Source organism: Gorilla gorilla, chromosome 4 (genome assembly GCF_029281585.2).
Source record: "Gorilla gorilla gorilla isolate KB3781 chromosome 4, NHGRI_mGorGor1-v2.1_pri, whole genome shotgun sequence".
Lineage (NCBI taxonomy): Eukaryota > Metazoa > Chordata > Mammalia > Primates > Hominidae > Gorilla > Gorilla gorilla.
In genome coordinates, this window is record NC_073228.2 from 36,230,045 (window position 1) to 36,254,043 (window position 23,999).

General features: G+C 39.5%; 1 protein-coding gene across 2 annotated transcripts in view; it reads right to left on the reverse strand.

Annotated features, from left to right (window-relative positions):
- The window catches only part of PCTP (phosphatidylcholine transfer protein), a 95,547-nt gene that overhangs the window by 19,538 nt on the left and 52,010 nt on the right, over positions 1-23,999 (reverse strand). The window contains exon 6 of one of the 2 annotated variants that reach the window (XM_063706250.1): positions 4,140-4,306. In XM_063706250.1, coding sequence (XP_063562320.1) covers positions 4,226-4,306 — 81 coding nt within the window. In that variant the 3' untranslated portion in view covers positions 4,140-4,225. Of the gene's footprint in view, positions 1-927; positions 4,307-23,999 lie in introns of those variants that run through there. The other variant, XM_019028584.2, reaches the window with a different exon arrangement.

Below are 23,999 nucleotides of genomic sequence, written 5' to 3' on the forward strand. Positions count from 1 at the left end.
AAGAATTCTGGCCGTTTTTTTTTTTTTCCGGCTGTTTACCACAGTAGGTATCTTTTGTATCTGTTGTTGTATATTAATCAGGTTAAATTACATGAAATGCTATAATAAACAACAAACAAAAAATCTTAGTGGCATTTTTCTTATTCACAGCCCAGTCCAATGAGGGGCTGGTGTGTGTTGGAGAGAGAAGAATATTTGCACCAAGTAATTTTTCAAGGCTCCAAATTGGATTCAGAATTACCCTATGAATACTCCACATGTAGCCCTCAGGGGAAAGAAGAAAGAGCATCTGAAAGATCATGTAGGATGTCTCAGAGCCCAAACCTAGACAGGCTTACATCGTTTCCATTGGCCGGAACTTGGCCAAGATTTCATGAGCCATCTAACTGCAGAGTCATCTGGGAAGGTTCTTTGATGCCAATGAAGAAAACTAAATACGCTTTGCCTCATGTCTTTAGCCTTATGGCTGTAGCCCAAATCCCAAGGCAACAGAAATCCCGACCTATATCCTTTTCACCAACTTCAGTGTTCTTTCCTCCATATACCTAAGAGGACTGCTGGTGCCAGGCTTAGATCAGATCACCTTCTTTTTTTTTTTTTTTCTTATCTTTTTAATCTTTCGGAGATGGATACCCTCATGAAGCATGGCATTTCTTCAGATGAGGGAAGGGGATGAAATTAGCACCCTAGAGTTACCATCTGTTTCTGGCAACCCTGCTCTAGATATGGATTTGCTTGTGCGTCCAAAACCTGCTAAGCCTTTACACTCAAGTACTTCTGTACCTTCCCAGCTTTTCTGTACCTGCTCCAGAGGAGGCCACATGAGGATGTTCTTGAACTCTGCCCTTTGATGAGCAGAGAACATTTCCCACTGTTCCACATTCAGTGTTCCTCTCCAACATCCTATCACTGTGCTTACCAAGCCACAAAAAAACTCCTCAGATGATGAGACCAGGTACACTGAGTTCAAATTCCAGCTTTGCTACTTACACTTAACTGTGTGATCTCTGGCCAATTACCTAATTTTTCTGATTCTTGATTTTCTCATCTTTCACACTGGAATGATGCCACTTTCTGGGATGATAGTGAGGGTAACTATGATTGTAAAGCATCTACACAAGGTAAGCACAGCATCATCTTCTTTGCTTCTTCCTCTTCCCCACCTCCAGTGACCACATGAGTGCAGTGAGAATGAGGTGGAATGGGATTGGAATTAGCGCAGTCAGAATGAGGAGGAATGGGATTGGAGCTCTATTAAGTGATGTGTAGAGACAGGGTTTGGAGGCAGATGCGATGGAGAGGTGGCATATGACTTGCCTGTGAATGTTTAAATATGCGTTAAGGATCCTGGAGTCATGGAGTTAAGAGAAACCCGTTTTCATTGTTGCAAGGAAGATTTTTTTAAAGAAATATTATGGGCAGAGAGGCTTAGGATTTAATACGAATACATGCATTTTTCTCACAGTTGTGGGACCTTTTCACCATAGTACCATCCTCTGGTAATTTGGAAGTTTACTCAGATGTCACCTTTTTCCCAAACCTGCAAGTCTATGATAGGCCCTAAGGCGATGCCTATGTAGCAAAAAGATGACTCTACATTCCCCTGGCAGCCAGGTGTTAAATCATCACTAGATGGCAGTAACATCTAACGCTTAATTTGGTGAATGATCAAAACATTTTACCTTTGTTTTTCTTTTGCTTCTCTATTTCAAGCAAGCACTCACTCAACACAAAACTGAGACAGCCTTGAGTTTTTCTCAATCCTTATTTTGAAGTTGACTTAGAGACTCACAAAATTTTAAAGGGAAAAGAATGGTCCATGTCTCAAGCTACGAACAACTAACTTCTCACTGGGCTCTCAGAGCTCTGATTAAAGACTTCAGCCATGCCCTCGACATAGAAGAAAAGATCAAGTATCTAATACCCTCCATATTGGACAAAGGGTCATGAATTTGGACAAATTACTTTTTTTCTTAAACAAGAAAAGACATTAAAAAATCTGTGCACCTGGTGGGGATGAGCCCACTCTTCTTAACGTAAGAGCCATTTAGTTCCCCAAACCAGTTTATTTGAACTTCACTTTTATTTTTTCTCCCAGATCCCTCTCTCTTACTCCCAAATTCATTTGTATACTCAATGCTGTTTTTTCTCAAGGCACCATTAGAATAAAGATGAAAGAAAAAGATTGAAACATTAAAAAGGACTGGCAGTGTTATAAAGTCTATACCATGCTCTGGGTGTACCAAGGAATCTGTGGCTATGGATCCTAAGATGTTCCAAGAGGGAGTTTAGTGAGGCTTTGAATTAGTCCCAGAGAACTTCCAGGCCATTCCTGGGCCCAAAGCCTTGGTCTTCTCCAAGGCTAAATTTGTTCTGCAAGGAGACTAAATATGAAACCCAGGTCCACTTATCTCTGTGTTCAGGGACCGAGTGACCTACTAAAGGTCCAGCAGGCCTAATAAACGTTGATAACAAAAGCTTCTCTCCCACCATGAAGTAGTTCCAATTACAATTTATCATTGTTTAAGACTTTGATGTTAGATACTTTGCATTGTTGCCTATAGTATTATCATGCAAGCTGTAAAACGGAGCAGGAATTAATTTGAGACATGCACTAATTAATTTGAGACATGCGCTGAGATGGAACAAGGAATAACTCTAAAGGTACAGGAGGTCAGGTCATGCCTACTGTCTTTGGGGCTGTACCTGTTTCCATCTTCATTTTAGAAATGGCTATACCAAAAAGTTGCATCTAGTAAGTGGCACCTACACTTAGATTGGTGGAAATTAACCAGTTTAACAGGCAGGTGGGTACACTCTCGGAGGTCTTTGTAAGCAAGAAGACCCAGGTCAGTAACTGGGTCACTGAAACTAGGATCTCCAGAATTAGGACTAGTGCATTAGACAAGTTGACTGGTTGGATTAAAAAGAGGACATCAACTTTGCAGTTCTATTCTATGGACTGAGTGAATGTATGGGAAGAAGGTAAAAGAAGGGAGCTACCACCCAAACTTAGTCCCCTATGGTCATGAATACCACCAGTAGATCTGAGATCTAATTGGCAGCAAGGAGTGTGGGAGTCCCTCAGACATCTGGGGCCATTAAGTCCCAAGTCTAGACAGTAGACCTAATGTGAAACCAGTCTGCAATAGGGAGTTATGCAGCACTATTCATCTCCATCAGGAATAGCTCAGGTGGAGCTGTGCCTGAAGCTGTGGAGCATCAGCAGAGCTAGCTGTGACCAGCTAGGGATACAGAAGCAGTGAAAGCCAGGCTGGGGCTGATGCAGCGTTGAAAAAGTTGTGTCTCTGGACATGTCCAAAACAGTTGCCACATAGGAGCTCTCTTGACAATTGCCTGGACTACAATCCACTGAAAATAACATTTCCTATCACAAGGAATTGATATACAAGATTGACATGCAGAAGGGGACACTAGGAGCCATCGTTTTGCCTTGAAGTGAAAACCAAGACTGCTGTTTACTTCTCTTGCCAGTTTCTAATTTATATATTTACTTTCCAATTTTGCTTCTTCAGTGAATAAAAAAAGATCTGCTGATGAGAAGACAGGGAGAAGAAAGGAGATCTCTGAGGCGAAAGCTTTGCTGCCATTTTAATATCAGCACTTCCCAATAGCTAATTTTTAGTCATTTGAAAAAAATGTTTTAAAGGATGAACTAAATTGTGTTTTCTTCTTAGAAATTTTAACTTTGGGTGTAGAATATTCTGTCAATGGTAAGACAACATATCCCATCTGGAATGACACTGAAGGCCATTTTTAAATTTATCAGCAAAATAGAATAAATATTTGTAATACTAGGGTAAAAATTCTGACAAAGCATTGTAGCTACTTACAGGAGAAAAATTTAAATTCTACTGCTCTTTGACCAGCTAGGCAACTGACCTCTAAAAATTTTGATAAGCATATCCTCCAAGTGACAATGGCATTTTATTCATTAGAATGCGAGCTCCAAGAGGGCAGGTAATTTTGTCCATTTTATTCACTGCTATCTTTCCAGTACATAGATGATAGTGAACACATCTGTGAATAATATGTGAATTTCACATCTGTGAAAATACTGTGAATAAATGAATTAATTCAGGGCTTATGAGAAAAAACAATGAGATAAGAAATGATACCTGCACCCATTTCAGTGTTTCAACAGAGACTCAGCTTCTTTTCTCATGTCTTTATCTTTATGTCCTTCCTCTTCCTTCCACTCAATCTATTGCAGAATGTTTGGGTTTGCCGAAAACTTGATGAGATCTCTCTGATTCTGAGCTTCCCGCTTGGTTCTGCTCTGATTCTAAAGAATCAAATGGAAAGAGCAAAGGATGAGAGTAAGTACAGCCACAAAAATTCCTGGGGATACTTCAGGATGCACAGAATAAGGGGTTTGGATAGTCATGGAAGGATGCAATTCTACTTCTAGCCTCTGGATCACGAGGAATAGAATGAAAGAATATGTTCTTAAATTGTGTTATGTGAGCTGATTTTTATCCTCTTTCTCAAAAACCCTGCAAGAATAACCATATGCATAGTTAATCCCCCCACTGAAATATTCCAACTGACAAAGGGTACCATTGTGCCATTTCCCACAAAAGGGTAACCATGCCTGTGGCTTCTTTAAGATTTGGATTATTGTAGGCTCTTCGGTCATCTTTTGTCCAAGAAGAGAAGGCCACAGTCAAGGTACTGATTCTGCCAAACTCAGTCAAACATCCTGAAATGTGTTCCAACATTTAGAATTTGACAAAATCCCAGCACATTTGGCTTGAGTCCCCCTTTCCCCTTAATTACTGAGCCCAAACAGAAAATGTAATCCATCTGCTTCACAGTCATTTTCCCAAAACTCATCCAAATGTTCCTTGGTGAGAACTATTTGACGTCTTTGTCTTGTGGGCTTAACACCTTCCTTCTCATGTTTTGTTTCTTGGAACTAGGAAGCAGACAGAACCAACAGTAACAGGACTCACTTTCAAACGCAAGACATAATCTGTAAAATCAGGTGCTGGGGGTGGAGGGTCAAGAGTCTCACCTCCAGAATGACAGCTGTGACATATCTGAGGGAGAATTAAGGAATTAATTCAGTTCACTGAGGATAGATTCCTTGCCACCCCATATCCACAGCGCCTGGGAGCCAACACCTCACCCCAGTTCCAGGGTGAGAAAGTCAGAGGCAGAGATTTCACTAATTTCTACTGTTTCGTGTTGGTCACTATTGTGAACACCCCAGCCTTGTACACAAGGAGGCTCACAAGATCCATCTAATGGCATTTTGTAAGACCCTGAAACTCAAAATGAGACAAAAATGAGTTAAAATCCTAACTAGTATGGTAATTACTAGTTTTGTGACCTTGGGCAATTTCCTTATCTCTGAACTCATGTTTTCCCTTTGTAAATAAAACTAAAAGTTTCCTGGCATATTTATTATGAGACTTAGGTAAGATTACATAGTTTAGCACAGTACCTAGCATTTAGAACGTGCTAAATTAACAATAGCTATTTGTATTGTTGGTTTTTATGAGAGCTTTATTGAGATATAATTCACATGCCATGCAATGAACCAATTTATGTGTACAATTTAATGGTTTTTAGTAAATAACAGAGTTGTACAACCATCATTACAATAAATTTTAGAACATTTTATCACCCCCAAAAGAAGCTCCATATCCATTAGCATCACTTCCCATTTCTTCTTAATCCCAAGCAACCGCTAATTTACTCTTTGTATGGATTTGCCTATCCTGAACATTTCACGTACATGAAATGATATATGATCCTTTGTGAATGACTTCTTTCATTTGACATAATGTTTTCAAAGTTCCTCCATGTTGTACCATGTATCAGTACTTCACTGCCAAATAATATTTCATTGTACAGATATACTACGTTTTATTCAATCATCAGTCATTGGAAATTTGGACTATTTCCATTATTTGCCTATTATGAAAAATGCTCCTATGGACATTTATGTACAAGTTTGTGTGTTGACCTGTGTTTTTATTTCTTCTGTATCTATACTTAGGAGTAGAATTTCAAAGTCAAATGTTAACCTTTTGAACATTAAACCTCTGTGTTCAACATTTTAAAAAACTGCCTTGTGTTTTCCAAAGTGGCTGCACTGCCTAACATTCCTTTTAGCAGTGTATGAGAACTCCAACTTCTTCATATCCTTGCCAACACTTGTTATTATTCATCTTTTTCATTATAGCCATCCTAATGGGTGTGAAGTGACATCTCACTGCAGTTTTAATTTGCATATCCCTGATTGCTAATTATGTTGAACATACTGTATGCACTTATTGGCCATTTGTATATCTTCTTTGGAGAAATGTCTATTCAGATTATTTTCCATTTTTTAATTAAGTTTTTGTCTCTTGTTGTATCATTTCTTTACGTATTTTAGATACAAGCTCTGCTGTAGCCTGAATGTGTTTCCTCAAAATTCATATGTTGAAGTCTAATCACCAATGTGATAGTATTAAGATGTAGGTCCTTTAGGGGTGATTAAGTTATGAGAGTAGAATCCTCGTGAATGAGATTAATGACCTCATGAAAGAGGTTTGAGGGAGCTATTCATCCCTTTGGCCTTTTCATCCCTTCCATCATGTGAGGACCTAACAACAAAGCACTATTTTGGAAGCCCAGAGCAGCTCTCGCCAGCCCCTAGATTTGCTAGTGCCTTGATATTGAATGTCCCAGCCTCCAGAACTATGAGAAATAGATTTCTATTACTTATATAAATTACCTGCTCTTCAGTATTTTGTTATAGCAACAGGAATGCCCCTTATCAGATATATGATTTGCAGAAATTTTCTCCCATTCTGTGTATTATCTTGTCACTTTCTTTATGGTTTCTTTTGAAGCACAAAAGTTATTAATTTTAATAAAGTTACATTTATCTATTTTGTTTATTTTTTTGCTTATGCTTTTGGTGCTAGATCTAAGACATTATTGGCAAATCCATAAAAAAAATTGCCCCTATGTTTTCTTCTAAGAATTTTATAGCTTTAGCTCCTGCATTTAAGGTCTTTGATCTATTTTGAGTTAATTTTTATATACGGTGGCAGGGGATCTAATTTCATTCTTTTGCATATGGATATCCGGTTGTCTCAGTACCATTTGTTGAAAAAGCTTATTCTTCCCCCATTGAATTTTCTTGATACTCCTTCATGGAAAATCAATTTATTGTAATTGAGAGGGTTTATTTCTGGATCCTCAATTCTATTCTATTGATTTATATATCAATCCTCATGCCAGTACAACACCGTCTTGATTACTGTAGATTTGTAGCAAGTTATTTGTAGTAAGCTATTTTTTTAGGCAGGGTCTCACTCTGTTAGTGCAGTGGAGTGATCACAGCTCACTGCAGCCTCAACCTTCTGGGCTCAAGCAACCCTACCACCTCAGCCTCCCAAGTAGCCAGGACGACAGATGCACACTACCATGGTTGGCTAATTTTTTGTTTATTTATTTTGTGGATTTGGGATTCCCTATATTTCCTAGGCTGGTCTTGAACTCCTGAACTAAAATGATCCTCCCACTCTCCTACCTCAGCCTCCCAAATTGCTAGGACTACAGGCATGAGCCACTGCACCCGGCCTGTAGTAAATTTTTATATCAGGAACTGCAAATCTTCCAATTTTGTTCTTCTTTTTCAATATTGTTTTTCTATATATAAAATTATGTATCTTCAAACAGATAGTTTTGCTTTTTCCTTTACAATCTTAATGTCTTTTATTTCTTTTTCTTGCCTAATTACCCTGGCTAAAGCCTCCAGCACAATTTTGAAAAGGAGTGTTAAGAGCAGACACCTTGGTCTTATTTCTGATCTTAGAGGGAAAGCTTTTAGCCTTTCACAACTAAGTATGTTAGCTGTGGTTTGTTCATAAACACCCTTTAGCAGGTTGGGGAAGTTCCCTTCTATTTCTAGTTTGTTATGTGTTTTCTATCATGAAGGGGTGTTGCTGTTATTAAACAACAATGCCGCTGTTTTCTTTTTCCCTTTTTTCCTCTCTTCTTTCCTTTTTTTTTTTTTTTTGATTTCTTTCCAGAGCCTGGTAGGACACCAGGACAACATCAGGAAAGAGGAAGCCACAGGCTGCCATGCATTCATTCCCTGAAGTGCCCTATGAGCCAGCATCTGCCACCTCCTCCCTCCTGGCCACCCTTCTGACCTGGCAGTGCCCTTGTTGTTCTGGCACAAGATGCACCCCTCCCACTTTGATCTGCTTCACTGGCTTACCATCTTCTAGTTTTGGGGTCTGTGGCTTCCTGTCACTCTTCTTCATGGTTCGGATCTCTTTTCTACCTCTTTCCAGGTGTCCTACACTGCTTTGGCAGCTACTGGTGTTTGGAAAGCTAAAGGCTATTTTCCAGACAGAAGAATTTCCTTTTCACTCCTGTACCCAATTTAATTCCACAAATATTTCATGACCACTTTTTTCTCATGCCAGTCATTGTTCTTGTTTGATCCTGGTAATACTCACAATAACCCTATGAAGTTGTTTTTTGTTTGACCCATTTTACAGAAGAGAAAACAGAGCCTCCATATAGCTAAGTAGTTTGTCCAAGATTACACACATAGTAAGTGGAAAAACCAGAATTTTTTACAGATCTGCAAGATCTATCTGCTTAGAGCAAAAAAGAGTGATACTCACACAGTGACAAATGCTGAGATAGAACTCAGGGCACCAGTTGCCATGTTGGAATAGCCAGGAGGAGCTAGGAAAGTGGTCTTGTTTAAAACCCAAGGCTGCTATTGATCTGGTCTCTGCCAACTTCTCTGACCTCATCTTTCAAAAAATACATGCCTACCCACCCAAGACATGCTGAATCACATCATGCGATCTCCGTTTCTGTGCTTTTTCCCTCTACCTCAGCCAACTGCCTCCCCCATGCAACTGTGAACTTCCAGATGCCTGGCTAACTTCTATTCTTACTTTGAGACCCAACCTTGGATTCGTTTCTCATGAAAAGTCTTTCTGACCCACCCCAAGCTGTGCTGCATCATATCCTGTACATACCTGTATCATGGTACTCACCACACTTAGGTCTTACTCCCTCTCCCTCTCCCCTATGACCAATCACCAATAAACTGTGAGCCCTTCAAGGTAGAGTCATGGTTAGTTTTCCTCTGTAACCCCTAGGACCCAGGATAGTTCCTGGCTCATAGTGTGTTCTTAGCCATGGTTTCTTGAATAACTAATTGAAATCTTTGGGATGAGCTCTTGTAGACAGATACCCTCTCTGACTAGATTTAAATTTTCTTTCTGCCCAAATAGATTAAAAGTTGCGACATTTTCTTGTTCTCTTTCAAACTGAGGAATCTGAATTCTAAACCAAGGAGTGCAAGCCTGTGAAATTTGAGCTTCAGACAATAAAGCTACTTTTCCACTTTGTACATGACAACTCACAGTCATCAGTTCTCCATGAGGCAAACCTCACCAAAGATGATAATCCAAAGGAGGAAACCAAGGACCTCACCTTAAATGCACAGCAAGAGCACCCTCCCATTCTGCCGGAAGGAACGACCTTCTTAGGTGCTTCCCCACATCCAGGGATCTGAAGTCAAGGCCACCTTTAGGTTAAAAAGCACAAGATGGTCATTTCTTCAGCTATTAAACAAAATAATAGCCTGACTTCTGGCTCAATGCCAGCTCAGTGAAAATAAGCCAACTGCAAGAAGAGGAACTTTCTGGACTCTGTGGCAACTCTTAGAGCAAAGTTTTAGCACAGCTACTTTTTGCCTTCTCCTCCAAGAGAAAGCTGTGAGGTCAGGTCCAGGATGACAATACCCAACAACCCCCAAAAGACTCTTGGTTTTAATCCTTGCCAATTTCCCTCCAAGCCCTGGCACAACTTGAGCTGAAAACACACATGCTATTTTCATTTAAGCGTGAATGCTGAACCACTGGGTATTTTTTTCCTGGGTTTTCTGTTAACTCTGTCTACAAAATGTGGTTTTAAGAAATATTACTCCTGGTCATTTATCTAACAGACCATACTGTGATCTGTAAGCTCCATCTTTCTTGCAGCTTTCACATTCTATTAAAATGGGATCTTTTACCAGGAAATTTACTCAGACGGGGGAGTTCATTTGAGGTTAAAACTGTAAAGTGGCCAATTATCTCTCAGTCATTGGTTGCATATGATCTTTACCCCAAGCTTTGGAAATAAAGACAACATTTAGCAAACGTTCTGCTCCAAAGCTAATGTTTTGGAAAGAATAACAGCATGTTGGGAATAAATTACATGGTCTTTAGTGCATTTTAGTGTTATTGCCTGTTAACACACAGCGTGGTGTGCCAACTTATAAGAGAACTCCAGTCTTCTAGGGAATCGATTTCTGATTTGTTGAGCTGATGGCGTCCGTGTTATATCATTGAACAGACAAGTAGTACAGGGGGCCATGTCTGTGGGACCTCACCTAGAGGAAGCTATGACTCATAGGCTGTCTTTTCATTCTGATACTGTCCAGACCATTAACACGCCATGGGTAATGGCATATGAGGTCTTTCATCTAGGACTATCCAGTTACCCACTCACGAGCTATATTGATCCTAAAAGAGTCATTTAATATACCTAAATCAAGTAACTAATATAGCCTTGCTAAAAGGCCTACTAGGTACGAGGTTTTTGGCCAGGCTCTGTGGAAGAATAGTAGGATGCTTAAAGAGAGCCTTGATTCCATTTGTATGAAATATCCAGAATATTTCATAGAGAAATATCCAGACAATTTCATAGAGTCAAAAATTACATTAGTGGTTTCCTAATGCAACCACTAGGACAGGAGGATTGGAGAATGTTGGCTAAAACATTTGGGATTTCTTTGGGGGTGATCGTGAAAATGTTATAAAATTGATTAAGATGATGGCTGCCCAAGTCTGTGAATATAATAAAAGCCATTGAAGCATATACTTTAAATGGGTGAATCCTATGTGAGATATGTGAATGATATCTCAATAAAGCTGTTAAAAAATTAAAGAAGAAGAACCTTGTCCTCACGAAGAGAGGAAATGTTAGTAATTTCAGGTAGACAGCACTAAGGACTAGAGACAGGTACCACGAAATGCCAAGGGAAATCCAAAACTGTGTAACTTCCATTAGACTTTGTAGGATTTCCTTTCTTTGGGGACTGTTTCACTCTGTCTTTGGTTTCAAAAGATGAGAGGTCTTGTTTAGGTCTCTGAGGGTAGGAGCAGACAGACAGCTCCTAATAACTGAATAAATAAAAAACTCATGATAAGACAGCAAAAGATGTCCTGGGAGTAGGAACATCAGACTTGAACCTGTTGGCAGGGTCCCGATGCAAGCCAACCTCAAACCTCTCTTATAGCTGGTTGCAAGCAAGGTGTTTTATTTAAAGGGGAAAGGAGTCAGGGATTTTTTTCCTTTAGACTAACAAGAAGCTGTCTGTTACTGTACCTTCTCCAGTCTAAAGACAATTTTACCGAAGAGCACCATCCCCACACCTACTCAATCTCCCACATTCCTGGGACAAAGGTATCTAGGATCAGAGCAGCCCACGAAATAAATAAGCAACAATTAGCCCTGTGGTAACTTGTAAGCCAAAATGTTACTCCATGCACAAACAACTCAGGTGTGCACTGTTGTTCAGGCCACACCTGCTGCCATAGAAATTCTTTAGGCAGATAAATTGTATTTCAGGCTTAAGTGATCTATCTTTTAGCGGAGTGGGCTTGATTAATTTTAAAAGATGTATTTCCACATTTACCTTTGCTGAACTCCCTCTCTACTATCATTTTTTGGATTATTTCCCCAAATTTCCAATATTTAGCCAAAAGCAAAATTATCAAGTGTATTTACTATAAATAATTCCCAATAATTTCAAATATAATCATGCTTTTTAAACTCTTAAACTAATTTAAATATCTTAAATATTATAGTAAATTGCTTTTGTGCATAACATTGAACTTCCAAGCAGCAATGCACATAAGCATTTTAGAGAAGTTTACAAAGAGATTATTCTACTGGGCTGTAGACCTGAATTCCAGGCTTAGTTTACTCAGTAAGTGTGGGCCTCTTTTCTTCCTGAGGATCTGCCACAATTTTTCACTTTCTTGGTTTCTGAGTTTCTTAAAGCTGAAACAGAGGCTGAGCTGAGGGTTCAGTAAAAAAGATGGTAGAGCATGCATCAGAGAGCCCCAAACTCCGCTTGTCTTCTAGAGGTGTCTATGACACAATCCTGTCCCCTGGATGATAGTTCTGCTAGTTCCACACAGGAGTACTTTGAAGCTTATGGGTCAAAGTAAACTGAGTGGTGTTGTGTCTGTCTTGCCCCTGTGAGCCCCATTTCCCTGGGACATGCAGAGAGAGCATTCCTTTCTCCAGTGTTCACCACCACCTGCCTTCCATGACAGTGCAAGCATTGGCTTCGGGAAGCTGCCAACTTTCTAGTGTGGTTCTTGAACCCTTGACCTTCCAGGCAAACGCAATGATGCTACCAGCTGAGCGACACAGACCTATTTCCTGCGTCAATGACTAAACAAATCCAAAGGTATGTGAAGCATTTCTTTCCCCCCCGACCTTGTTCAGCCTTGGCACAGCTGCTGGCACAGCCAGAGGTGCCTGGCCCCGGGAGCAGCTGCTCAGTGTCTGCCAAGCCTCCGGAGGGCAGAGCTGTTTGTCAGCTGGTTAGTGCATTTTTTCACCTTGGTTCTCCTAAAATTGAAAATAACTAGAATACAACTCATTTTAGTGAACACTTTTGATCTTTTTTTCTTCTGTTTCTCCTCTTATCTAATCCTCATCTATTTTGTTATTAATGGGAACCATTAACACATGACAAGGTAGACAAATGTGCATGTCCCTTCATTTTCAAACCTCCTCCTTCCTCTAGAATGGATATGAATAAGCTCACACTCTAGAATGGAGATTAAAATATCAGAGTGTCAGCAAAATTAAGACAGGAAAGAAGCAATAGGCTTCGTAATCGACGCATTGAATTCTCTTTTGAAACAATTTTTCTTTTTTTTTTTTTTGACACAGGGTCTTCCTTCCTCTGTCACCCAGGCTGGAGTGCAGTGACACGATCTCTCAATCTCTCATAACTGCAGCCTTGACTTCCCAGGCTTAAGTGATCCTCCCACCTCAGCCACCTGAGTAGCTGGAACCACAGGCATGTGCCACTATGGCCGGCTATGTTTTTATTTTTAGTAAAGACAAGGTCTCACTGTATTGTCCAGGCTGGTCTTGAACTCCTGGGCTCAAGAGATCCTCTGGCCTCAGCCTCCCAAAGTTCTAGGATTACAGACATGAGCCACCATGCCCAGCAAGGAATATTTTTAAGGAATATGGGACAACATGAAAAAATGCTCACTCTATTGTATGATTACAGTTACATAAGAATAGATGATGCACGAGCAAAGACTATGCTGTATTCTACAAGCGGAATGTGAATATTTTCTTTATTAAACTTCTGGACAGGCACGGTGGCTCACAGCTGTGATCCCAGAACCTTGGGAGGCCAAGGTAGGCAAATCACCTGAGATCAGGAGTTCAAGACAAGCCTGGCCAACATGGTGAAACCCTGTCTCTACTGAAAACACAAAAATTAGCTGTCTGTACTGAAACACAAAAAAACCTGTCTCTACTGAAAACACAAAAATGTTGGTGCACACCTGTAATCCCAACTACTCGGGAGGCTGAAGCAGGAGAATCACTTGAACATGGGAGGCAGAGGTTGCAGTGAGCCGAGAACGCACCACCGCAGCACCCCAGCCTGGATAACAGAGCAAGGTGCTGTATCAAAATAAATAAATAAATAATGTACTTCTTTTAATGTCATTATAATATTGTTTAAATAGCATTTTTTTAAATAAGAGAGGAAAGGAAAACAGTGTAACAAATCACAAGCACACACAAAACTGCCCTGCTCATTTTTAATTTGGTGTGTTGATTACCGGATATAAAACGAAACCTCATTCTACTCTTCTTTTCATTCTTGCTCTCCCTTTGCAAGGCACAGCCCAACCCCTTTGGTACCAAGAAGTGAGGAACTGAGTTCAGTTCTGTTCTCAATCACTCTGGGAGCAGCTCTCATTTCCAGGATTCACCGTGACTGCCCACTCTCCCCTTGGGGAGGAGTGATAACTCTCATGACTGCGGAAAGGCACCTCACTGATTCTCTTCCAGAAGGGGTGACTGAGAAATTTTTCTAACTAAAGGATCCTTCTCATCTCTGAGTGACAGGGCTGTGAATTCCCAAAGCCTTGGCAAAGCACCCGAATTTTCTTTCCAGCTTACTCCCAATAAGATGGGGTGAAAAGGACTAAATGACACAGATTTAGCCTGGACATCCTGGCTCCAAGCCAGGTGAGGCTCCATCTCAACAAATCCATCATCTTCCTCAGAGTCTGTGAGTGTAACGTTCCTAAGTCAGCCTTGCAACATGGAGGTTAACGTTGAAAATGGTGACTTTGGCTGAATGGGCTCCACTGGAAATGTTGACAGTCTGATTATTTTTTCAAATCATTGACCTCACACTTTCTCTTGGTGCTTTCTTTGAAGATATGGGGCAGGTGAGGAATCTAATCTAGCACTCCCACATTGCATGTTTTCATACAGCTGTTGTAGCAAGCCTTGGCAACAGAATGTCTGGGCTTAAATCTTGGCACATCATTTGCTAACCTGCTTAACGTCTCTAAGCATCATTTTCCTTCTTTGTACCATGGGGGAAATACTAGTGCCTACTACCTCTTATGGGTGTTGTGAGGGTAAAATGAAGTGATGCCTGTAAGGTATTCCCATAGTGCTTGGCACACAGTGCAGACTTAAGAAATGTTGGTAGTGATGTTTGTAATTATTATTATTATCATCTTTATTATATTACCCCTCCATTCTTTACTTTATTCACCTCAAAGTGAACTAGAAGCACCTTGATATGGAGATGAGGGCAGGAAACCTGGAATCAGATCTCTTTAGTTCTACTCACTGAATGGCCTTTGGCAAGTTACTTTCACATCTGAATCTACTTCCACATCCGTAAAATACAGATCACAACACCCACCTCAGAGTGCTACCAGGAAGATTCAATGTAATAAAATACAGGAAAATGCTTGATACATACTGAGTGCTCAGTAAATAATGGTTGAATCAGGACTCAGGTTTGGGTCACTCACCCAGATTGTCCCATTTTAACTTGGGTTTCAACTAAAGGAGAAGGCATCCCATGCTCCTCTAGGTCACTTCCAGCAAAAACCAGCAGGACAAGGGAGCCAAAACATTAGCAAGCTTTTGGCAGATGCCTGACAAGGAGTGTGATCACAGGACCTCCGTGCAGAATTTTCACAACTGAATGTGCAAATGACACTTATTCAAGCTGAAATATCACCCAAGTGTGTTTTGGAACCACAGTGATGACATCCCAGCTGGACTGTGGAAGTGAAGCTGTCCAGCCAACGGTTTTATTATTTTTATTTAAAAGTGTGAATCATCAGACAGGCAATGCTCTCAGCCAGGTGCTGTATTCAGATTCCACATCAATATCTACTTTTTTGGCAGCCGAGCAAAGTGAAGGTGCCAATGAGAATTGTTCTGGGTGAGAGATCTCTGTTTTAAGCAGGGTAACCTTGGGACTATCTCTTACACTGCCTAGGACTCAGTTTCCTCATATGTAAAATAAAATGACAATAGGAAATACTGCATAGTTGGTTGTCAGGATTAAATGAGATAATATGTGAAAAGTGCTTGGAAGAGAACACAGTAAGTGCTAGATATGTGTTTGCTATAATGATAATAATTAATTTGCTAAGGCCTTTAGGATTTTCGAAAGGCATCATGTTTTTGCCTCTCTATAACTGGTTTATATTCTATTTGGAGGAAAGACTTTGTATGTAACAAAGGAAATGGTGACACAGAACTGTTTGAAATATATGACAACTGAGCATGATTCCTATAGTCTGAGTGGCTAAGAACAATTCTCTGCAGAAGAAAATATTAGAGGTAGGCCATGCAGAAAATGTAGAAATCGAAGTAATTAATAGGGAGAGAAGGGCATTCTATAGATGGGTAATAGCTTGGGACAACTATCCGGCCTCCCCTGATGTCTTTAAAGAACTCTGGCAGCTTGGGTGTAACTCTGCAATAAAAGAAAAATCCAAGGTTTTAAGACGGCTTAAACTGCCTAATTTCTCCTGTTCCATACAGCAATTCTTGCTTTTATTCTCCTGGTCATTAAGCCACTAACTCTCACTGCCCAGCTATTGTTTTATCCTAGTGTTGCCCCATTAGCTCAACACATAGTTCTGTGTTTGAATTTTAAACCCCAATTTCCCTCCTGACTACGGTTTCCTCTAGTGGACTCTTAGGGAAGCATCCCAACAGGTTGACACAGTTATCCAAAATCTTTTTTCCAAATACTACATCCACAGGGAGCTCCTACAAGTCTCATGAACTGGATATGGGTAAACAGTGAGAGGCTCTGTTATGTTTTAGGGACAACGAGTAGATGAGGTTCACTCCTGTGATAAAGGCAGTAGAGGATAATAAAAGCACATTAGGCTCACATACAATGAAGGAGCTTCCTAGAAGCACAGACAATTCAGTGGGACAAGCCCCCTACCCCTGGAGTCTCAGTAGATGGGAAAGCCAGGGCTCTAGATTTTATAGGTAGGTGGATATTCAACTAGGCCCAGAAACCTCCTCAGTGACTCTCATCCAAATTTTACCATTGGTTTGCTCGGCCTTCCCAGTACTTAACTACATTGACTTTGCTCGGCCAGGCACCGTGGCTCAAGCCTATAATCCCAATGCTTTGGGAAGCCAAGGCAGGAGCATCACTTGAGGCCAGGAGTTTGCGACCAGCCTGGGCAACATAGTGAGACCCTGTCTCTACAAAAAATAAAGATTAGCCAACATAGTGGTGCATGCCTGCAGTCCCAGCTACTATGGAGGCTGAGGCAGGAGAATCATTTGAGCCTGGGAGTTTAATGTTGCAGTGAGTGATGATCCCACCACTGCACTCCAGCCTGGGTGAAAGAGTGAGACCCTGTCTCTTAAAAATAATAATAATACTGACTTTGCTTCCTGCTTTGAACAGTGTTATGTATCTACCAACTAGAAGGTAAATTTCTAACAGTAACAGCTTTAGTCCTTTCTGCTGTTTTGTTTTCAATGTTTTTACAGAGCTAAACTCTGTACTTGGTGTGTATAGAGAAAACACACACACAAAACGCAAAAACAGTAACAACAAAAGCAAAATAAGAACACTCTGGCCAGATGCGGTGGTTCATGCCTGTAATCCCAGCATTTTGGGACGCCAAGGCGGGCGGGTCACAAGGTCAGGAGATCAAGACCATCTGGGCCAACATGGTGAAACCCCATCTCTACTAAAAATACAAAAATTAGCTGGGCATGGTGGCACACACCTGTAATCCCAGCTACTCAAGAGGCTGAGGCAGGATAATCGCTTGAACCCGGGAAGCGGAGGTTGCAGTGAGTTGAGATCATGCCATTGCACTCCAGCCTGGGTGACAGAGCAAGACTTCGTCTCCAAAAAAAAAAGACTCTGAGAATGCTCTGATTTTGGAAACAATCTCAAGTCAGAAGTTGTAGGTTCCAGTCCTGGTTCCACAATTTACTAGCTGAGATATCAATATGTTACAAAGTTTTCTAAGCATCCCTCCCTATCCACAAAATAGAGATTATGACATCTGCTTACCTTAAGAGGTATAGTATACAGAGAGATAATAGATGTGACATCATATATAAAGAAACTTTTCAAATAAAGGAAAAATAAGTCAACTCAATCTAAATTTATAAAGAGTTTGGGTTTTTTTTCTGTTTGAGAGAAGGAGAGACAATGAGGACAACCACTATTTTGAAGACTATAAAGGGAAAATTCTAAATATTATTTTTTCATGTGAGAATTTTATTTTATCATTTGGACACAGAGAAGAAGTAAGCTAATAAAGAGCATTACTTCATAGTCTTTGGCCAAAAATGTCTTTTTTACCCCAAGGTTGGAGAAGATACTGACGTAGGATTTAGGATTAGCTGGTTTTTGCTCACTTTGCATTGTGTAGATGTTTCTTGAACACCATTGCCTCACCAGATATTGAAGAGAAATACGTTAGAGTAGTTGGCCAATACGGGATTGGCTCAAGCCCATTATTCTTAGCTGACCTCTTAGAAACTATACATAAAATATGCTGGGCGGGGTTGAGGGGGAAGGAAATTCCTTTGTTTTTTGAGGAAGTGTTAGCTTTGGCTCATTCCAGGATGGACCTTCCAGGGTTCTTCAGTTTTCCTTTCTCTTAAAGATCTTTCTTTAAGACGTATTACTGCCCCTTAGTTACAGCAGGATTAAGGTCCAGTGTAATGCTGCTAAGCTTTGGACAGAGAGAAAAGAGTACGACTTGCTTGCTAATCTGAGTGATTAGGAATAACGTGCTAACATCCAAACTCTGTGTGCTTTGGGTTGATGTGACCCTTGTTTTGCCACATGTGCTTCTCATAATTGCAATAAAGCATAAGAAGGCCAGTGGCCAGTGTGGAAAGGTGAACCACAACCTAATAAATGCATATTATTTGCCAGACTTTTCTAGCCTTTTGGTTAAGTTATTGGATCTTTGCAGCAAAGACTGAGCCAACATGGATGAGTTACCTCCTTTTTATGGATGAGTAAACTCATGTCAAATAATTTGCTTAAAATCAGATGGCTGATAAGTGGTAGAGAACGCTTCTCAGAGAATGTGAAGTTAATCCAAGTTCTGAGGGAGGTAAGGTGTGTCAACCATCCTATGGAGTTGTAAAGGCATTTTATGCATTGCATTTGGCAATTCATAGATTACAAATAACTTGGCCCAGAAGACTGAAGACTTGGGTTCCAAACCTTGGTCTAATATTTATAAGCTATGTGACCTTCGACAAATCACTTCATATATTTGAGTTGAGGTACTCTACCTCAGATTGTTGTTCAGAGGATTAAATGATATAATATATATGAAGCTATCACAAGACTTGGGACCTAGGAGGCATTTAAATTGTAGTCACCACCATCATTATCATCATTATTAAAAGCATTATTTTCACCAACACAGTAATTATCATTATCGCTAATATCTACTTTATTTGCCCTTAGAATTTTAGAGGGTTATAAGAAGATAATGAATGTGAAAATGCTTTGTACCAAAAAAATTAGAAGCATTTATATCTGGGGGAGATTCAAATATAATTTTCAAATGTAATAGATTGAATTCAAGAGAATTATTGTGAATTCCATGGTAGTCTCGACTCAAGTTGCTCTAGAGTCTTAACCCTGAAAATGCTGAAAGTTGACTTAAAGTGAAAAAGCAAACATATTTCACCAATCTTCAGACCATGGTGTTGGCACTTATAAAGGCCAACTATATATTGATTACTTGATTAATTATTGACTTCATATTAAAGCTTTAACAAGAAGGTCTATCAAATATTCTACAGCACAATTCATCAAAAAGAGTGGGGTATCAGTCAGAGATTTACTGTTTTATATAAGGCAATGTTGTCTTAAACCTATGAATAGGGAGAAAAATAAGGATCTAAAAATTCTCTTTGTGCCCAAAGGAGATGGGAAGGACGGAAGGAGAGTCCATGTTTAACTAAAATTGTACATATGATTCTGATACATATGTCAGTCTTGCCAAGCCGCATGTGAAAAAGGAATAGCAACTAAGACACAGAATGCCAATGACTAGTTTCTGCCAGTAGAAATCTATGGGTTGTTTAGTTTTATAAACACTTCTGAGAACTCAGCCTTTAATGAACACAGCTGCTGCCAACTCAGTGGTTTCCAAGAAGCAGTCATGGTGATGATAAAGAAAGAAATCCCATAACCTATCAACATGGTTTTACTGCTGTAAAGACTAGACTATCATTAATAGTTCATTTTTGAAGACTATTATGGCCTAACTTCTGAATCAAAGGAGAATTCTGGAAATCAGAAGGAAACTTCCACCATCACCATCACTGTCTCCCTCATTCTTCGCATGTTCTGATTTACTTTGTTTTTCTATACATCTATATAAGTTTCATTTTTGATACAGGGAACATTGCATCAAATGCAGTCTGAGTCATTAGCAGATTAGCACTCATCCATGACCTGTGTGAAACTTAGCAATATAAAAGTCAAGTCTTCTCAGGTCTCAACTGAGAAATCTCTGTCTCTTCCAAAAACCTCTTTTTCATGATGAAGCCGACAACATTTTCCTGTTCTGTAATATATATGAAATGCAAGGCACAATCTTGTATAAATACTTACACAAACACAAACACTGTAATAGTGATGGCTACACTCCCATCTAAAACTCAGCAGGTATTAACATGTTCCTGTCCAGTACCGAGGTTTAACTGGGAGACTTCCTTCCTTAATTCCTCACACTGCCCTCATTAGTTGTACAGATGTTCATTTGAAACTTGAGAGAATTCTCAAGTTATCAAGGAGGGTCATCATCCTAGGGTAGGATGTTGTTTCCTACCTGGCAGTCTTATTCTAGTCCTATATTCAGATGGTATTTTCAGAGGGTAAATTCAGTGGTTATTTTCTGGTTATGGTATACTCATAAATGTTTAAAAACTAGCTTCCCCAACACACAGTCTTGTTTTGTACCATTTGCCAATTTCTCTGATATAAATACTTCTACCACATTATATACATTTAAGCCACCAACGTAATGGTACTGAACTTGGATTTGGGAAGATATGCACACAAAAGTCTCTTGCAAGCCAGTATGAACCAGTACCTCCAGCACACCACTGTCATAAAGTCCTTCTCCTGGTTTATTGCTCTGGCACTCTCTGTAGAGGATCACTCTCAAATATGAAACCCAGATCTCCAAATTTTGAGTCTAGATCCCCTCTCTTTCTGTTTTTCTTGCTTGCCTATACTTCTATTTTCTAATAATAGGACTCTGTGATCCATGGCCCATTTTAAAGGACTTAAGGCCCTTTGGAAAATAACTTAAGCACTTTGGCAAGTTATTTATCTTTCTAAGGAGGTAAGGAGAACCCACCCTGTATTAGCCTGTTTCCCATCACTTGGAGAAGAATAAAAATGTTTTCATTCTTTAGGATGTATCACTCTCGCCAAAAATGAGGCCAAAGAGATTTCTCTAAAGTCACACACACACACACACACACACACACATACAGATTGAGAGAGAGAGACCATAACTGGAGCTCTCATACCCTACTTCAAAAGCAGGGCCAAATAAAACAAAATTCTCTTCCAAAAGATTTAATAGGTACAATATGAGGAACTACTCCCAGCAATGGGAAGAGAGTCAAATCTGGTGCCAAATGGATACACATTTTTAAATGGTATTGTGTAGATCTGTATTCTTTCTAAATGTGTGTTTTGTCTTCTTGTTTTTCACCTTCTGTCAGAGGTACATTAAAATCTCCTATCATATATATATGTGTGTATATATATGTATATATATACATATATGTGTGTGTGTCTACACACATGGAATACTATGCAGCCATAAAAAGAATGACATCATGTCCTTTGCAGCAACATGGATGGTGCTGGAAGACATTATCCTACATGAACTAACTCAGAAACATCAAATACTGAATGTTCTCACTTATAAGTGGGAAGTAAACAATGGGTACACATGGGCATAAAGATGGAAAAATAGACACTGGGGACTACAAAATGGGGGAAGGTGGGAAGGAGGACAAGGTTGAAAAATTGCCTACTGGGTACAGTGTTCACTATTGGGTAATGGGTATATTAGAAGCCCATTCCTCACCCATTATGCAATATACTCATGTAAGAAAAAAACACATAAACCCCCTGAATCTAAAATAAAATAGTTTAAAAAGAAATGAGGAAAATAGTTTGATAATGAGGAGATGTATACTTCTGTTTATCTATTGATGTAAAACAACCCATCCCCAAATTCAATTGCTTAAAGCAAAACAATACAAGAAGTTCCCCACAATAATTCTGGGCTTGTCTATTTCACCTGATTCTATCAATTTTTGCTTTATAAATTTAAAGTGATCTTACTGGGTGCATACAAATGCATGGTTGTTCTACCTTTCTGGTGAATTGACCCCTTTACTGCTATAAAATGTTTTTTTAAAAAAACCTATATTAATAATTTCACCTTAAATCTATTTTGTATGATATTACTGTAGTTATGCCATCTTTTCAATTTTTTTTATTAAATTTTAAGTTCTGGGATACATGTGCAGAACGTGTGGTATGTTACATAAGTATACACGTGCCATGGTGGTTTGCTGCACCCATCAACCCGCCATCTACATTAACTATTTCTTCTAATGCTATCCCTCCTCTAGTCCCTCACCCTGCGACAGGCTGCAGTGTGTGATGTTCCTCTCCCTATGCCCATGTGTTCTCATTGTTCAACTCCCACTTATAAGTGAGAAGACGTGGTGCTTGGTTTTCTGTTCTTGTGGTAATTTGCTGAGAATGATGGTTTCCAGCTTCATCCATTTTCCTGCAAACGACAGGAACTCATCCTTTTTATGGCTGCATAGTATTCCATGGTGTATATGTGTTACATTTTCTTTATCCAGTCTATCATTTATGGGCATTTGGATTGGTTCCAAGTCTTTGCTATTGTGAATAGTGCTGCAATAAATACACGTGCGCATGTGTCTTTATAGTAGAATGATTTATAATCCCTTGGGCATATACCCAGTAATGGGATTGCTGGATCAAATGGCATTTCTGGTTCTAGATCTTTGAGGAATTGCCACACTGTCTTCCACAATTGTTGAACTAATTTACACTCCCATCAACAGTGTAAAAGCATTCCTATTTCTCCACATCCCCTCCAGCATCTGTTGTTTCCTGACTTTTTAATGATCGCCATTCTATCTGGAGTGAGATGGTTTTGATAATTGTGGTTTCTGATTTGCATTTCTCTAATGACCAGTGATGATGATCGTTTTTTCATATGTTTGTTGGCTGCATAAATGTCTTCTTTTGAGAAGTGTCTGTTCATATACTTTGCTGACTTTTTGATGGGGTTGTTTCTTTCTTGTAAATTTGTTTAAGTTCCTTGTAGATTCTGGATATTAGACCTTTGTCAGATGGGTAGATTGCAAAAATTTTCTCCCATTCTGTCGGTTGCCTGTTTACTCTGATCCTGGTGTTTTTTTTTGCTCTGCAGAAGCTCTTTAGTTTAATTAGATCCATTTGTCAATTTTGGCTTTTGTTGCAATTGCTTTTGGTGTTTTAGTGATGAAGCCTTTGCCCATGCCTATGTCCTGAATGATATTGCATAGGTATTCTTCTAGAGTTTTTATGGTTTTGGGTTTTACATGTAAGTCTTTAATCCATGTTGAGTTAATTTTTGTATACGGTATAAGGAAGGGGTCTACTTTCAGTTTTCTGCATATGGCTAGCCAGCTTTCCCAGCACCATTTATTAAATAGGGAATCCTTTCCCCATTGCTTATTTTTCTCAGGTTTGTCAAAGATCAGATGGTTGTAGATGTGTGGCACTATTTCTGAGGCCTCTGTTCTGTTCCATTGTTCTATATATCTGTTTTGGTACCAGGACCATGCTGTTTTGGTTACTGTAGTCTTGTAGTATAGTTTGAAGTCAAGTAGTGTGATGCCTTCAGCTTTGTTCTTTTGGCTTAGGATTGTCTTGGCTATACGGGCTCTTTTTTGTTTCCATATGAAACTTAAAGTAGTTTTTTCTAATTTTGTGGAGAAAGTCAATGGTAGCTTGATGGAGATAGCATTACCTCTATAAATTCCTTTGGGCAGTATGGCCATTTTCACAATATTGATTCTTCTTATCCATGACCATGGAATGTTTTTCCATTTGGTTATGTCCTCTCTTATTTCCTTGAGCAGTGGTTTGTAGTTCTCCTTGATGTGGTCCTTCAAATCCCTTGTAAGTTGTATTCCTCGGCATTTTATTCTCTTTGTAGCAATTGTGAATGGTAATTCACTCATGATTTGGCTCTCTGTTTGTCTATTATTGTTGTACAGGAATGCTTGTGATT